The 17,569-nt window shown below is 37.4% G+C and overlaps 3 protein-coding genes across 5 annotated transcripts; all 3 read right to left on the bottom strand.

The window, feature by feature from the left end:
• Window positions 1-105: 105 nt before the first annotated feature.
• On the bottom strand, window positions 106-3,627 carry LOC113060532 (ELMO domain-containing protein 2-like). Its single transcript, XM_026229556.1, has 9 exons — window positions 3,541-3,627; window positions 2,855-3,002; window positions 2,668-2,696; window positions 2,427-2,524; window positions 1,772-1,901; window positions 1,539-1,672; window positions 1,402-1,470; window positions 1,165-1,298; window positions 106-950 (listed from the first exon to the last, which is right to left on the bottom strand). The coding sequence occupies exons 1-9, from the start codon at window positions 3,610-3,612 to the stop codon at window positions 793-795; spliced, it is 972 nt and encodes a 323-aa protein (XP_026085341.1). The 5' UTR covers window positions 3,613-3,627; the 3' UTR covers window positions 106-792.
• A 402-nt stretch (window positions 3,628-4,029) lies between these two features.
• On the bottom strand, window positions 4,030-9,321 carry LOC113060466 (uncharacterized). The gene is made up of 10 exons (XM_026229430.1): window positions 9,139-9,321; window positions 9,031-9,061; window positions 8,005-8,400; window positions 7,186-7,824; window positions 6,418-6,477; window positions 6,208-6,296; window positions 6,062-6,120; window positions 5,820-5,986; window positions 4,863-4,997; window positions 4,030-4,701 (listed from the first exon to the last, which is right to left on the bottom strand). The coding sequence occupies exons 1-10, from the start codon at window positions 9,214-9,216 to the stop codon at window positions 4,322-4,324; spliced, it is 2,034 nt and encodes a 677-aa protein (XP_026085215.1). The 5' UTR covers window positions 9,217-9,321; the 3' UTR covers window positions 4,030-4,321.
• A 2,192-nt stretch (window positions 9,322-11,513) lies between these two features.
• Window positions 11,514-17,216, bottom strand: LOC113060288 (N-acetyllactosaminide beta-1,3-N-acetylglucosaminyltransferase 2-like). 3 transcript variants are annotated; one of them, XM_026229242.1, is made up of 3 exons: window positions 16,644-17,216; window positions 13,802-13,890; window positions 11,514-13,062 (listed from the first exon to the last, which is right to left on the bottom strand). In XM_026229242.1, the coding sequence occupies exons 2-3, from the start codon at window positions 13,839-13,841 to the stop codon at window positions 11,792-11,794; spliced, it is 1,311 nt and encodes a 436-aa protein (XP_026085027.1). In that variant the 5' UTR covers window positions 13,842-13,890; window positions 16,644-17,216; the 3' UTR covers window positions 11,514-11,791. The 3 variants fall into 3 exon arrangements, with proteins under 3 accessions (XP_026085027.1, XP_026085109.1, XP_026084976.1); XM_026229324.1 differs by lacking the exon at window positions 13,802-13,890 and having other exon boundaries at window positions 16,644-17,213; XM_026229191.1 differs by lacking the exon at window positions 16,644-17,216 and having other exon boundaries at window positions 13,802-14,673.
• Between the last annotated feature and the right edge of the window lie 353 nt (window positions 17,217-17,569).

Raw genomic sequence — 17,569 nt, 5'->3', positions numbered from 1 at the left:
CATGAAAGACAAAAAAACAAAAACATTAAATTGTGCTCAAAATGTATTTTAAAAACTTGAATTAACTAATTCTTAATGCCAAACCCACCAATGAAGCAAACTTATTTGAATATTCAGTCAATATTTTATTCTTCAACATTAGGTATGAATCCCACACTATAAAAGGAATCGGGTCATCAGGAATAAAAAGTGACATCTTCAAACCCAAACACGGTTTATAAATAAGACAACGACACAGTGTCACATCAACGTTTGTGCATACAGATGATGTCCTTTGGAATTGAGTTGAGGTCTGAATAACAATATTCACAAAACAGATGAGATATTAAACCCGTCGCAGGGTACATCAAAGAACTTTGCAGACGATGACGGGTTTAATACAAAACTTAAACGCACTTTAACATGCAAAGGGGTTGAATTATCTGAATACAGAAGAACATAGATGTCATCTTCCTGAGATGGGTAAAGATGAAGAAGCAGGAGTCACGTGACCACGACCAAAACGTCAAGTGTGAAGGGAATCCAATCTGTTTCTTGGAGGGTTTAAAACATCACTTTGAAAGTATTTTTAATAATACTTAGTGTAAATCTTTCCCTGACCAGGTCAATGTAGCTAAACAGGCAGCTATGTACCCTTGATGTACAGTTTATGCAGCGGTTTAATTATTAATATTTAAATAAAGCTTCATGCACGTTGTACATTTCCTAACTAAAAATTATCTTAAAGTTAATGGGAAAAGAAAAGAAAATCAACTGTTGCAGTTTCCTTTTGTCTGTGAAATGATGCTGGCATCATTTTTCTTGGTCCACGGTCAGTACAAGCGTGACCTCGGGCATCTGAAGTTGACCTTTGACCTTGTCGTGAAACTTCTCCCTGTAGCGATTGAACTCCATGATGCTCTCCGGCTCCTCTTCCAACCAGAACTTATCGAACTCATACGCCAGGTAACCTGCAAACACATGAACATAAGTGAGCGTGTCTGCAAGAAAAGGAAAATTAGGACATGTTACATGCACACATGTTTGAAATTTAATTGAAATCTGACATTTAAATGCAATATTTCTAAGTGGGCTATTGACAGAAAATTTCCACCAGATGCAGCTATCATGCAGCAATATATCAAGTGTGTGTATATATGCATTTACGTAATTATCTTTACTCACAGTAGAACTGGTGGAAGTGCTGCATCCGGGGTTTTCCAGGTACTGTGTTATAGAAATGAAGCTTCAGAGCGTCATTCTTCATTAAGCTGTATGCCATCTCTGTCAGATTGATGCCCACTATGGCATACGAGTACCTGCCAGGACAGAAGCATGCTATGAGGAGCAGCGATGTCAGTAACTCTCATCAGCTATGATGGCGAGAGTCTGGCCGTGTGATCTGCATCAGGGAGGACTCACCCTAGTCCGGGGTGATTTGCGTGTGACAAGGCCTGCCGGGCTGCGTCTGTGTAATTCTCACTGAAAAAACTGGGCAAACAAAGAAAAACGTCCACTTAATTGCATCAGGGAAGCCATGAAACAGAAGTTGCACTTACAGGAGGTTTGTGAGTCCCAGCATCCCCATCCCTCTGAAATCAGTCTTCGGATCGTCGCCCTGAAAACCAATGTTTCCCCACTGCTTGGTGACCCTCGATTCCAGCTTCACCGACGGCATTAACAGATCCCACAACTGACAGAAAACCAACACCACCAGTCAGAATGGAGAACCTGTGATGCTCAAATCAGCTTCAGCGGAGATATCAGACCTCATGAAAACGAGATCAATCACCTTCAGAAGCATCTTCTCATGTTCTTCATTCTCCGAGTCAAACACCTCTCTTCTGAGTTCCTCGACCGCCTCAAACAGCTCGTTATACCCGTTGATTTGGGCCAAGCATTGACGGAGATTCACCTTAAACCTGTAAGAGAGATTGAAAAACTACATTTAGATCTTGATAATGTCTACAACATACACATCTCGAATACATGATATAAATAAAACAATAATCAATTGTGAAAGTTAGGCCATGAGAAGAAACTTCAGTCATGAGTTGATAAGCTAATTAATTTATTCACTATTCATGCTTTTTTAAGTTCTAATGATTTTATTTATATTCATGCATATAGTTTCTGAGCTTTATTTATTTAATTTACATAAAGTAACATACAATAAATATATTATTTTAAAAAATCTAACATAAAAAGTTTTACAAACTAGGCTACTTGGTCAAAATAATGGTTAAAAAAAACAGAAAAATTATTTGGAATTAATTCTTAATATATATCACTAGACATAGTGAGGTGAGAAAACATAGTAACGTGCAAAAAATAAATAAATAAAAGACAAAAAAAAATGTGCTAGTCACAAAATAAGGTGCTTTGCTAATTGTTCCAGGTTATTTTTCCTACTGAACCAAGTTAAAGCAGTCTTAAGAGAGCCTCACGCAGGATCTTTCTGCTCCTTGATGCTCTTCTCCTGGATTATTTGAGTCAGGTGGTCGTCCAAATCTTTCTCCTTCAAAGACAGAGCTGCTCTCAACACCTGATCGAACACAAACACACACACTTCGAGCACAGTACAGAGCGAAGGTCATCGATCTGATCAATTGGTCTTGAGTGAGGAACCAGGTCCACATTAATGTTAACTCAGGTAATAAATCAGAAATCAGTGTCCATCATTCTCACCTTGCTTTTGGAGGACTTCAGAGAATACTCTACAAAAAAAAAAAAAAAGCAACAAAGACAGGTTTGCAAAAGTAATGCATAACAAATCAAATAGTCCTTAAAGGAAAATTTGACTACAAACAGGTCAAATGATTCCTTTAACTGTTCTCCCATATATAAAAGGTATACATAACTGTATGATCATCACCTATCTGTGACGTCCTCAGTGCTCCAGCTTTGCATCGGGCACAGATACGCTGCAGCTCGCATCTTCCTGTGATCAGCCGGAGGAACCATTTCAACCAGAAGCGCAGACACGAGGAATAGAAACACTGCCAGATATACCCCAACATCCTCTGAAACACAAACTGCAGCAGTTAGTGACAGAGTTTCAGTCCAACTGCACTTCCTTCCAATTATATATAGATTATATAGTGCAACATGAACAACATACTCGAAATGGACTTAACACATAGAGTTAACCTTGGCTTTAGTGCCACACACACATCAGTAATGCAGACTAAGGAGCTGCTGATTCTTTGTACTGTGTGAAAACAACAGCAAGAATTCTGCTGGGAATTAGCATTGTTAATGTTTAAACAATAAGATAATTGCTCTGTCAAATCAGATACAAAGCACACACACACACACTGGTCAACTGCATGAGCAAAACAGCTTATTCATAACCCAAACGTGACGCTTTAAGAAAATCAGCTGGACAAAACAACAGGTTGTTCACGAGTGAGAGACACTGGACAACAAACACACAAATAATGAGCGTGAATTCAACTGGTGACGCTGCCAACGTTTATACTGCTTCACGTTGAATCGCAGCATTTAATACTATGTGCTAAATATCTTTTGGAGTCCGATAACTGTACGGATCACACTTACTAGCAGCAGTCTCGTCGCCCGGAAGTGATTCGGATTGGTGCGCATGCGCATACGAACTGACGAGTGTCCCATAATCCAAGTGAGCGGTAGCTTGTATTTATTTTTAAAAAACATTTTTGTGACAAATCACTTTCTGATTTTAAAATCACTGTGCCAAGTCACTTTCTCAATGCATTTAATGTTCCCCAACAATGTCAAAAGTTAGTACAGAAAACGGTACAACCATGTTACAAACCATTTTATGATAACGATAATAAATTAAAATATGATAAATACCAGGGAGCGACATCTAGCAGGATACCGGGCTGTTTTTAGTAAAGATAAAATAAATGGAAGCCACATTCCCCCATATTTAAAATATAGGCTATATATATATATATATATATATATATATATATATATATATATATTATATATATATATATATATATGTGTGTGTGTGTGTGTATTCCAGAAGTTCTTGCATTCTCTCTTTCTCCGTCCAACACACCCAATTTTGTCTTTCACAAAATTTAGTTGAATAAAAACACAAAGTACACAGTGCTTTTGAGTTATATTCCATTCTATTTTCAACAGTGAGAAATCTTCTGAGAACTAAAATACAGTAGTAGACCAAAAAAAGTTAACAAAGCCAATTATTTTCCAAAATACTCCATAAATCATACATAGAACATAAAAGAAACAGAAAAAAGTAGGAGGGAAATAAATAACTCACTGGTACAAATAAGAGTGAGGTGCAATGCATTTAGTGATAGTAGACAAAAGTAAGCCTGTGAAAGAGTCAAAACGGGGGTTTCTCTGCACGTATTTTACTTCTAAATCTATCAGGAGGCACCAGAGAGCTGAAGTGTAATAACGGCAGATCCAGAGAGCGGTGGCCATCTTTGTGCATCCTCATGGGTGGAGGTGGAGGGGGGAATATGAACCGGTTCGCACCACAGCTACCATCGCTTCTGGAGTTATTGTTGACATTGTCATGGGCAGCGGTTTCCACCACACTGCTAGCGCTCGTTTTCTGGCATTGAGGAAGGAACGAGCCTCTATAGTAACGACGATACAGAAAAAACCCCACCAACAGCATCAGCACAATGAGCAACATGAGCAGGCCGATGATGGTATAAACACCCCTAAGGATTGTGGGAGGTGGTGTCCAACTACAGTCTAAAAAGAGAGAGTAGATAAAAAAATCAGGTTATGAAGTGTAATGACAGAATTCTCAACTATCCTTTTAAAGTGATATGAAAGCTGTCTGGTTCAAGTTAATAACAAATCTTCCACAGATCAGTGCACTCCTGTCAAATTTCTGGATATCAAGCTCTTACCAGGTTCAGTAGACACCATACAAACGCTGGCACCCGTTTCACCATGGATACAGTGACAGGAGTATGATCCAAACTGATTCACACACTCGGCGTGAGCATCACACACCACCATTTGTGTCTCACACTCATTGATGTCTGTTCAAACACACAAATGGGCCATCAGAAATGATTCAGATAAACAGGTATTTTTGTTAAGATAACGGCTGCATAATATATGCCCATGTATAAGTATTTTAAGTTTTTATTTTATATGAAATAGATATTTTACCACATATTTTGCAATCTAAAAAGTTGCGGTAAAATCAGATTTAGGTTCCAAATTTGAAGTCATGGGGCTACACCCAAACTCCAATGATTTTAATGCATTTTCCGGTCACAAATTTATCAGTCTGTCACAGTATTATTTATATCACAAAACAGTCAATAAATATGGAATCTTGAGTCTCTGACCTTGCCTTTGTCAAGATTAGAAAAACTTTTGTTTCTAAAATGTTGTAGTAAGTTTTATAATATTACACCTGACACTGCCCCCTGGGGGGAGGAGCCCAATAATAAGGTTTAATGTACCACTTCCATAGTAGTCCAATGTCAAGTGTTTAAGCTTTCGTATGATCCAATTTGGATGATTACTAAAATATGTAACGGGGAAAAGGCAATACAAAAAGAAAAGAGAAGTGCACCAAATGTCCCACTAGCAGGGCACTGACAGTTAACACGTTAAAAATAATAATTAATGATTAATTTAATTTGAAAAAAGAAAACTTCCAAAAAGTAGTACTACAAATATTATGAATTAATTATTAATAAACCAACAAACATCCAGAGTCTAAAGTAGGGGTTTATTTTTTAAATTTATTATTATTCTTTTTTTTTAGATCTAGATCAAATCATTGCATAATAAAGTTAAACATGTCAAATAGAAAAGTAAAGTAAATGAGATTCATGTGGTGAGTGCACCTTCAGTAGAGACAGATGCAATGATGCCCTGTGTTTTGGTGCTTTGGGATCTGATGGTTCTGCCCTGCAGCCCCTGCAGACTGGACTGAAGGACCCCATCCGTCTGCAGCCCTACAGCCGCCTTCTCAAACTGCAGCCACACGATGAACAAAACGCCAGAACTCAACCTGGAAACAAATTCAGCAGATCAATTAGAAGGATCTCCCAATGAATATGCTTGAGGAAGAGAACGTTATACTCACTTTTTCAGTCTTTTGAAGTCCAGGCTCTTTGGAGTGAGACGTCCTAATGTTTCTCGTATCTATAAACCAATTTTGAGCCCAAAAGTTGCTCAACTGACAACAATACTCTGTATATCTAGAAAGAGGATCAAAATGTTGAGCCTCACCATGGTCTCTAGAGCAGATCTGAGGGAAGAGGATTCTTCATGAGGTTCAGGCTCCAGATCGACCTCGACGCTTACCTCGAACAAGAGCTCTGATTGGACAGATCATACGACATCAATATATGCATGTCATCTATAGTGTGACAAAACTTGTGGTATTTTGATTTTAATAATAAAATCTACTGTGTTAAAGCATCTGAAGGCACTTCTCACCCCCAGGAAAATGCCTGTTGTGGGGCACATTTTTCAAGGTTTGCTGGTAGGGAGTTTTCTCTGTGGAAGGAAAACCAATGAGTGAAGTGAAGTTAAAATATCCTGTTCGTATTTAAAGAGTAAAAAATATTTATTAGAAGTCATTTTTAAAGCACTAATTAAAAAATTTATTTTGTTAATATTACCCATTGCATAATAATAATAATAATAATCCTATTTTAGGACCATTTTAGTATTCAAGCAAAACCATAATGAAACGAATACTAAAATGGTATAAAACAAAGAAATTAAAAACAAGTACATACGCTACTCTTTTAAGAAAATAGTCAACTGTAACAAATGTCATGATATTATGTTTCACTGAATTGAATTTATGCTTTTTAATTGTAATAATTGACTCGTAATAATTGAAAATAATTACGTTAATATTACTTCTTGCATCATGATAATAAAAACATAAAATGTCTATATTGTTAATATTAGCTCTTGCATACTGCTATTACTAATAATGATTATCAATTTTTAAACATTAAATTATTAATATTACCCCATAACAACAACGACAACAAAATAATTATATTTTAGGCCTATTTTAGGTCTACATCTATTTTTCAATTTCTCTAAGTGATTATAATGAGTAAAAAAAACAGGGGGTAAAGTGTACTTAATTTACATTAAATGTTATAAAAAAAAGGTGTCCTATAAAGAGGAATTCTTTATGCAAAATTTATTAAATTGTATTTTTATAAAATAAAAAAATAACTGCACCTTTTGATTTGCGGTGTAATTTGGGTTGAATAACAGGAAGTGTGATGCTGCTGTCAGTCACGGTCGTCTCCATGGAAACACCTTCCTCATCCTCGGCCGTTCTGGCTCGGACCTGCTCCGTTTGATCAGAGGAGCGCGCTTGTGCGTCCACATTCCTGCGCATGGCCGACGGAGAGCGGGTGACGGCTTTGACGTGTGGCACATGAGTGTGTGCGCTGAGGGTCATGTCTGAGGTTTGGGAGTAAGCCCCTTGATATCTGGGGCGTATTTGAGCTGGGCCACTTTCGGGTTGGTTATGCTGGGTCTCAGTTTGTTTTAGTGACGTTACAAGGAAATTCTCATCGTAAACATCATCATCATCATCATCATCAATCGCATCGTTAATGTTGTAATCAGACACTACAACACGAGGAGATGAATCAGTCGTTGAATCTCCAGGATTCTTGTCCCAGGTTTCCCTCTTCCCTAAAGGAAGTTCGATGGTCACTGAGGATCCAGAGTTGGTCAGACCGGTGGATGTAGCTTGTGTGTTCACTCCTGATGGTCGGATATCTGCGGTGACGTCTCTCACACCTGGTGGAGGACTCGTAACTCCATCCGTTTCATCTTCAACACCACCCAATGCTGCTTCCATCACGTCTACAGGAACGGGTCAAGAAAAATACAGAGTCATGTGACCTCTACACAGCAGTTTACAAGGAAACAAAAACATTGGCACCACAATATATTTCTTATCAGTGAAGAAAAAAACATTACATGGCATTTCAATACAATTGGATGGATGGATTTAAACACTAACCCAGTTATATAAAAACTCACCTTCATCCAGGGATCCGAAAGCTTTATAACGTCCATAGAAGCCCCTGTACGGGACGGGACGGTTCCCGTTGATGAGCAGCACCACCTGAACCGTGTTGAACACAGAAATGTATCTGGCTTTTCTCCAGCACCTCTCCAGAATCCTCTGTCCCCCTGCACCCGCTGGAGACTCGTCCAGGTGGATCTGATCGATCTTATTCTGACAGGTGTCTGAGGGAGTCAGGTCCTCCAGATACAGCTCCAGACGCTTCCCAGGAGACACCTGGATGGTCCAGTTGCACCACACGGGGGGGTTTGAGCACAGATAGTCAGGGGAGAAGATCTCACCACTGTTGTCACGGAGGACTTGATGGCAGCTCCGCAGGGCAAAGAAAGCGTATCGATCGCGGCCTACACCTGACGAGAGAGAGAGAGAACATTTACATCTATCCCACAAAAATATCTAAACATTTTAACTGAAGAGGACAATGCCATTTAAATCAAAGTACATTTAAATGAGCAGAAATAAGATTAAAAATATGTATAATAATTATGAATATTCTTATTATAAACAAGAAACCATTTATTCCTCAAACTAAATCTAAATATTTTCATGGTAAGAAAAATTACAGGGAATTTAAATAATAAGAATAAGATCACACTAAATAATATTTAATATATTTTTTGACAAATAATATAAATATAACAATAATAATGCATATATAACAGGAGATTTTTTTTTTCAAGGGATGTAAATGAATAAAAATAAGATAAATGAATCATATTAATAAATATATATCCTTACAAAAATACAATCTAAATAATCATGTAAGATGAAATAAGATAGAAAGCATTTTAGCAATTTATCCTCCAAAATATCTAAATATTTTAATTAAAAAAAAAAATATATCGATTGACATCTTTAAGTTTTAAGAAATTTTACTTAAATTAGTCTGAAGACCCCTGAGGACACAAAACAAACATGTTAAATCTACAGCACGAGGAACAAAGTTAACACTGATGTAAATGTGCCAGACAGCTGTTCACCTGCGGATGCTTGGCCGTCATTTGTGCTGATCTGCCAAAAACACACAGTGTGAGTGAAACGAGCAGCAGACAGAGCGTCATCAGATGAGCGTCGATGAGTTTACTCACCTCAGCGCTGCGTGTCAAAGCTGTCAAATAGATTAATATCAGAAGACTGTATTTACTCCATAAATGCCGCCGCGGCATTTTAGATTTATGCTCGTGAACTTGCTACGATGCGGTCAAATGCTTGTTTTGAAAAGTAAACGGAAGACGCTGAAAACATCACCTGTATTATATTTGAGGTTAATGAGGTAACTTTACCTGTAACGCATGACAGCATGCGCATGCGACGCGCTCGTGATCCTGCAGAGGGCGCGCGCGCACCAACAACTAAATATGTGGATTGGCTGGGTAGATCACTACTGATTGTAATCCGTTACTGATTCCAAATTACGTAATAAAAATTATAGTTAGTAACGTAATCTATTACATTATACATTTTAGGTAATATAGCCTAATCAGACTACTTTTTGATTACTTTTGTGATTTAAATAGGATAATAATGTACCATAATGATATAAAAATGCAAACAAAAAGAACATATATTCCATTTGTTGTTTTTGACAACATTACGTGCATCAAAAATTATGTCAAGGTTTCTCAAACTGGGGTTTGTAAAGGAGCTGCAGAGGGTTTGTTGATTAATTGACTAAGTCAATTATAAAAGTGTACAATTAAAATGAATAATTTTAAAATAACATTGATCTAAATAAAGCACTTACAAAAAAATTACAAAATGTTATTTGTTTGCCTGAACGTAATGTGACCATTAACCATTAATTTGAAAATGTGATACTTCATTATTTAATGTTTATGTAAAAATCCCAGGGGTACTCTTAAGTAAATATATCAGGTGAAAGAGTTTGGTATGGCCCAAAAGAAAAAAAAGAAAAAAATACAAAATAATTTGGCCATGCCTGTATTACAGGTAAATAAGAAATAACGTAAATTTGTGCATTTTAATGTGTTTGAAAGACAAAAGCCTGTAAAGACAAAGTAATACATGATTACATAACCTGTGTGTTCATCAGTTTGTGCAATGTTGAACGGTTGAGAAAACACTTCTTAAAATGATATTTGTAGATTCAGTGGTCAGTCAATGAAAAGTAACTGTAGTCAGAGTATTTAAAAATGTAATTTAATCTAATTTCAAGTACTTCATTTTTGGAATCTGATAACGTATTACATTTAATCAGTTACTACCCAGCTCTGTAATACTGAGCATGATGCAATAATAAATTAAGCATCATATAATAATGTGAATAATATCATGGCAGAGTGCTTTGAAGTGAGTACTCTGTAAGTACTGTTTTTTTGTTTGTTATTTTTTTACATGTCCCATACACAAAGATATACAATATCAATATCTATAAAGACAAGTTTCACTTGTTAAGCCTATTTCAGAATTTTTTGAGTACAATTTTATCCATAATCACAAATTTTAGCTTGTACTGAACAAATTACTGAACATCACACAAAATAGGACGTGGAAATCTCATCCTGTGCTCGTCTTCCCTATGGAAGAATTATAAAGTAATAGGATTTGGATTCAGTTCACTGTGTGTTGTAAGTGTCCTACCGTATGTTACCCTACAACAATGGTCACAGCTCACTTGCACAAACAGTGCCATAAAACAGCTATTATTATCCTTGTGTTGATAATGTAGATGGAGAACAATCAAACAGAAGCTTCCTGAGAACACAGAGGTTTAATACAAGTGGTCAAACAGCTCAGCTATAATTTTTCCACACACAAATGCAGGCATAATTTAAAACAACAACATACAAATACACAAAATAAACATCAATTTTGCCCTTTCTTGTTATAAAAAATACACCCAGATTTCTTTATGTCAACATACATCATACTGCATCATATTTAACTCATTTTGATTAAACAAAGGCAAAAACGGTGTAAAATGCAGCACAATCCCTCTGAGAGGTTTAATGCAGGTCTAATTCAAGTTCTTAAAAAGTGAAGAGCATGAAATGAAAACTTTCTAAATGCACGTTTCTGGTCTCATTGTAAATTGTAATTCAACAGAGAGCTAACAGAGAGCATTCTCAGAATGTTCTAGCACAGTTCTTTCAAATGTTCTTCTAGTAACATTAATAGAACATTTTTACTTTTTACTGAAATGTTTTAGTTGGACATTCATCTAACTTTTTTTACTAAATCAGTAACTCCCAAGAAGCCGTGGTTTACAGTGAATTTATAACAGCTAAGTGACCACGGCTTCACAGAGCTTATTGATTTTTATAAATTATTCCATATAAACAGCAAGGTTTCACAGAATAAAACACAACAAATAAACTGTAATTGTATAAATAAAAACAGTATTGTTCCACCAAACAATGTAGTTCCTCAGAAACAGTTGTGGTTTCAACAAAGTGGTTGCCAAGCAACACACAGAAGTAAACAAAGGTGTAACAGCTCAGAACGCGACTTAACCAATCAGAATCAAGCATCGGAACTATCCGTTAAAAAAAAAAATTGTTTTAGAATGTTCAGAGAACATTCAAATGTAACATTACCATGATGTTTGCAAAATGATATAATTGGATGTTCCTAAGTGTTCCTAAGTTCCGAAGAAAAAAGCATTTATAAAAAAATAAAATAAAAAACCTGGATATTCAGAGAACATTAAAATATAACTTGGAACACTTTTTTGTTAGCTCTATTTTTGTTAAGACGGCATCAGTTTGCAGTCATTATGTTTTATTTGCATTTGCTGCTTGGCATCGCGCCCTTTGTGTCCAGTGTAGTTTTGATGCAACATTTCGCTTTAGGGTCATTAATCCAAGACCAGATCTTTATCATGTCCTGTGGGCTCCTGGGATGGACCAGAATCAGACTTTTGTAAGCACAAGGATTCTCTCTGTGCTTCTCCTCAATATCAAAAGTCTTAAAGCCCATGTGTTTCTCCGGTACTAGTCCCAGTCTCTTCAGACACATCCCTGTAAACACATCGTCAATCGGGTACAACGTGACCAGACGAGAGATCATTCTTAACCGCAGCCCCAGACTACCTGAATACAGGTATCCTCCGCCACCTGCGTATGGAGGGTAAATCCCACGAAACAGGCTCTCAGGGATGTAATACTTGAGGTGTCTGGTCCGGTGTGGTCCAGCATTAGTGATCACATCGCCAATGAAAATCTCCTTTGTCTTGGACACTGAAAAGTTGCCTAAGTAAGCCAGCATATGCTGCGTATTGACGAAAACGTCGTCGTCGCATTTAAACACATACTTGGCAGAAGCGCAATGGCTCCCAAACCACTCCAGAAAGAGGACTTCCTTTAAGGTGAGATTGAAGAACGTGTCTCGATAATCCCACTGCAGGACATCGCCGTACAACGCCGCTTCGTGCTTGACCATGTCTGAAAAGTCAGGGAAGTGGTCCGTCGCTGCCGTGGTGCCAAGTAGGAATACTGTCGCAATTCGCTCGCCGTCGAAGATCCCAGCACGGCCCCATGATTCCCGGATGGCCTGCCGTCGGTCGAAATGTGGCGCAATGGATTTCACTGCTAGTAAGAGGTATGGTGGTTCAGAACAGACTTTGGGTGCATCCATTATCAAGGGATATGACCTACATCCCATGTACAACAAGAAGTCCTGGAATCGCTGTGGTAGGGACTTAAAGTCTTCAATCTCTGTTGTCACCCTGCTGTCCGGCTTGCAAGAACTCATGTGATTCAGCCAGCGTGGGATTCCTCTGAAGTCACGCGGGGCCTCACTGCCATTAGCAAGCGGCAGGAAGTAGATATCATCGAGACGCTCCTGCTCGCGATTCCAGAACGCCGGACTGGACTCCGGCTTCTTCCAGAACTTTTTGGTCGTCAGTCTCCGTCGTTTGTTGATGTCTTGCCCCTGCCCATAGCTTCTGGACACTTCCACCGCAATGTAGATGAGGAAGTTTGCTAACATCATCAATCCCAGCATCTTGGTGGTCTTCCAGTTACTTTTCATCTTGAAGATGCCCTCACCACCTAAAACAAAAATAAAAAAATAAATGAAAATGAGTAAAAATCATTATTTTCAAATCTGGTCTGGGCTGCTTTCATATTTGGAAATAAATAGGCTTTATTTATTTATTTTCTCTGAAGTTAAATATATTAAGTTAAAACATCACAAAAAGACTTAAAAATGAATGCAAATTATGTCACATCATGTTGTGGGTCACATTAAAATAGGTCATGGGAATAACATTCAAGCAGATAACCAGAACTGAGCAGTGATAATGTAGCACATTATTATACCACTACCCTAAAAAGCTCATGTTAAGCCGGAAACTTACCACAATAGATCAATAATTCTTCAACCATGAAATGCAAAGAACAACCTTTGCAAAGAACCATTAATCATTTAAAATGCTGTATTTTTTCATACAACAAAAAATAATATTTGTAAATATATTTTTTGAAGAAATGTACAGTTTTTTAGAAATCGAAATACTCCAAAATGAACAATAAAACACCATAGAAACACCATTAATGACTGGTGCTCTGTATCTCATGTCTTTTGAAATCAAGTCCTACTATAGCTTTGTGCTTGGAAAAGTGTTTTGTTCTACACACAAAGCTCGGGAAAAAACACTTCTTCTGTGCTCAAAAAAAAAAAAAAGCATAGGTTTAGGACTGACGTGAGGGTGAGTAAAAATTAAATGAAAAAATTAAAAACCATGAGCCACTAATGAAACGTTAGCGTAACGGTTGATCCCTTACTCACAGCGAGGACATCTGCAGGGTAAGTCTAGGGTGAGATCCATGAGTGAATCCGATGTGAAGCTTCCAGGGTTTCTCCTCCTGTAACTGTACCTGAACAGTAACGGATGAACATGCTGCGAATCAGCCAATGTTTTTAATATATCAAAGGCACGTTTCCTCTGTATTACCATCCTTGATAGAGCTTCCTTCCCTCATTCGCTCATACACATCATGTGTTCCTCATGATAACAATTACAGATGTGCAATGTCAGACTAGTCTCATAGCCAATCCTTTGACGAAACTGCTCTGCTACAGTACACACACTGCAGTTTATTGTGACCCAATAAGAAAGGATCTTAGTCTGTGTTGTTTTATTGGGTAGTTTAGGGATGTGTTATGTCAAATAGATTATATACCACATTTTCTGTAATCAGCGCCATGATATTCAGCCTATGTATCAAAAAATCTGACGTCAGCTTGTGTGCTGTCGGAGGCTAAATTTTCAGACCACAGGAAACCATCAAAAGCATTTCACTTTGGACAACAAATCAATTTATGACTGCACTTTATATCTGGCCTCACTGGTACTCCTGCAAAGAGAGCTTTGATTCCACACTATGATGCTATCATTGCCCTCTTGAACACTTCTCGTAACTGAGCGACAGCACAGTCCAATCCAGACATGATCACAGTCCGTCTCTGTTGATTCAGACACCTAGTCTACAGACCACATGAAAGCTATGAGCAGCAATATAAAAGCAACAAAAATAAGTGAATGACAAACTACTTGATTGGTGCTCAAGTGCACCAAAGAGAGAAAAAAAACACACAAAAACTTTCTTCTTCTTTACACTAGAACTAAAATGCATTTAGGATGCTATCACTGATTTTAATGTCAGAAAGGATCGCACTCAATAACAGAAGATTTGAATTTTTAAATAAACACTTTTTTAAATAAAACACTAAAAGCACTCTGAGATATAGGTTATCTATGTTATATCTATATCTGTATCTATATCTATATATACAGTATATGTGTGTGTGTGTGTGTGTTTGTAAATAATTAAAATAATTAAAATAATTATAGCAGGTTTGCATTTCTGTTTTTATTCATTTTAGATAATACTAAATCTTTTCTTGTGCAAGTGAGATAAATAAGTGCATGTTCACGTTTAATCTAGAACTACAGTAAGCATCATGTTCACACACACACATGCAACACATCTGCACATACTCCCGATGTCTCTCAACATGGGGACAGGAGAGCTGTCAGTCAATAAATGGGGAAAAAAGTTAATTACTGGCAAAACACTGTAAATCGCTTTTGGCTTAATTTCTAGACCACTCTCTCATGCACTGAATCATATAAACCAAATACTGAGTTAACAGCTTGCTGGTAAAACAACACTTAGTGAGGAAAGCAGGCATACATAAAAAGGGTGTAGTCAACATCCTGAAGGCGCAGGCTAATGCTTCTGTGCAGACAACAGCAAATGAGTGAGTTGTGTGTGTGTGTGTGTGTGTGTGTGTGTGTGTGTGTGTGTGTGTGTGTGTGTGTGTGTGTGTGTGTGTGTGTGTGTGTGTGTGTGTTAGTTCCCTGATTTGCCTACATGTTGATGATACTTTTCACAGATATAATGGTTTATTTGATAAAGCTCAGGCAGCCTATTTCTGTAAGTATATTTTTGTAAGCTATATATAATAATAATAATAATAATTCATAACATTTATATAGCGCTTTTCAAAGTGCTTTACATTGTGAGGGGGTATCTCCTCGTCCACCACCAGTGTGCAGCATCCACCTGGATGAAGCGACGGTAGCCATAGTGCTCCAGAAGCCCACCACACACCAGCTTACTGGAGGAGAGGAGACAGAGTGATGAAGCTGATAACAGGATATGGGGATTTTTTTAGGATACCATGATGGTCAGAGGCCAATGGGCGAATTTAGCCAGGATGCCGAGGTCACACCTCTACTCTTTTCGAAAGACATCCTGGGATTTTTAATGACCACAGAGAGTCAGGACCTCGGTTTAACGTCTCATCCGAAGGACGGTGCTTGTTGACAGTATAGTGTCCCCATCACTACACAGGGCGCTAGGACCCACACAGACCACAGGTGAGCACCCCCTGCTGGCCTCACTGTATGAGGAACAGGCTAATACATAAGAATCAGAATCAGAATCAGAATGAGCTTTATTTCCAGGTATGTTCACACATACATGGAATTTGTTTTCGTGACAGAAGTAGTCTATTTCCAGCGAATCCTCTCAGATCAAATATGATGCATGTTGTTGGACATCAGTAAAAATCTAACAGTTCTCAAGAGTCATAACTCAGTTTCACGATGCCCGACCTGCACCATATGTCATTTGAGAAGGTTTTCAGTGAATAATTCAGTGAATTTCAGCCTCACATAACTAGTGCATGACTGATTATGACACATGGGTCTTACAGACTAAACTGTTATGGTATTTTTGGAGACACCCAGTGGTCATTGCTCCAGTATGGAGACAATCTACGCAAAAAGTCTTTCATTCAGACATGAGACCTGAGAAAATTACGAAATCTATGGATTTGACAACCAGACAGATAGGCTGTTAGTATTCAATTATTGCATTTATTTATTGAAACTAAAAAAACGACTAATCTTTTATTTGCCTTTATAAAGATCAGGGTGGTGAAGGTGAATAACAGATAATAAACTTAACGACATTCGTTAACGTAGAAGCCTAAGCTATATTTGATTGCAATTATTTTTTAAATGCAATAACTTCTATAATTTCTGTCTATTTTTGCATTTATAAGTCATAACTCGTAAGTGTCTGAATTCACCTGTACGTAGGAGTGCGTCTGTTCTCACCTTTCTAACAGCGGTCCACAGCAGTTGGTCTTCACAGGTCGAACATCTTTTGCTCTTAGTCTCCCGAACGGAATTGTTGTGTTTTGTTTATTTCTTTAATGCATGTCTGAAGTCCCATGTAAAGTCTGTAATCCACATGTAGTCGAGTCAGCGCAGAGTCGCAGCGCGAGGACCTCCCTCACCACGGACGCGCGCGCGTGCACGATTTAACTATGCGCATGGGGGCCAATTTTGTATAATCTCCTCACAAACAAACAAGTGAAGACGTTTGAAATGCTCGTAATAATATACAATGCTCACGAATCATCTTTTGCTCTGCTGATATTAACAGGTTCAGGGACAGAGTGAGGACTGGCTTTCAGCAAATATCATCACCAACTCATTATTTGCCTACATGATGTCCTCAAAGTGTATTTGAATTCTGATTAAGGCTTAAAACTTCCTATTTTCTTCACTTTGCAAGCAAATAATGCAATAGGCCTATGCTTTTTTTTCCACAACATATACCCTAGAAGACTTTAAAAATACTTTTCTGCATCATGTGGAAGAAAGCATTTAATATTGATTTTTTTTTTTATCCATTAAAAATGTGATTGCTTGCTTTTTTTTAAACAAAAATTAATGGGTTTGATCACTATACAAATGTCTGCCATAAGTATTATTGTACTTATCCTTTAATGTTTATTTATTGGTATATTTCACATTAATAAAGTACCTATTCTTTTAGTATTTATTCCTACTAAGTCAAATATCAGAATAAAATGATTCTCTGTTGTTTTTAATATTATTCCGAGAGCAAATTTAATTTGTGGCACTCAGTTGCACTAGAAATATTTTAATAAAACGTTTTGCTCTTTTTATTCAATAAGAAAAATATTCTGTATGGATAATATAGAAAAATAAATATTTTTTTTTTTACAATATGC

The sequence above is a fragment of the Carassius auratus genome, chromosome 1, assembly GCF_003368295.1.
Source record: "Carassius auratus strain Wakin chromosome 1, ASM336829v1, whole genome shotgun sequence".
NCBI classification, from domain to species: Eukaryota; Metazoa; Chordata; class Actinopteri; order Cypriniformes; family Cyprinidae; genus Carassius; species Carassius auratus.
The sequence above is the reverse complement of the archived record's forward strand: the minus strand, read 5'-3'. Positions and strand labels throughout refer to the sequence as shown.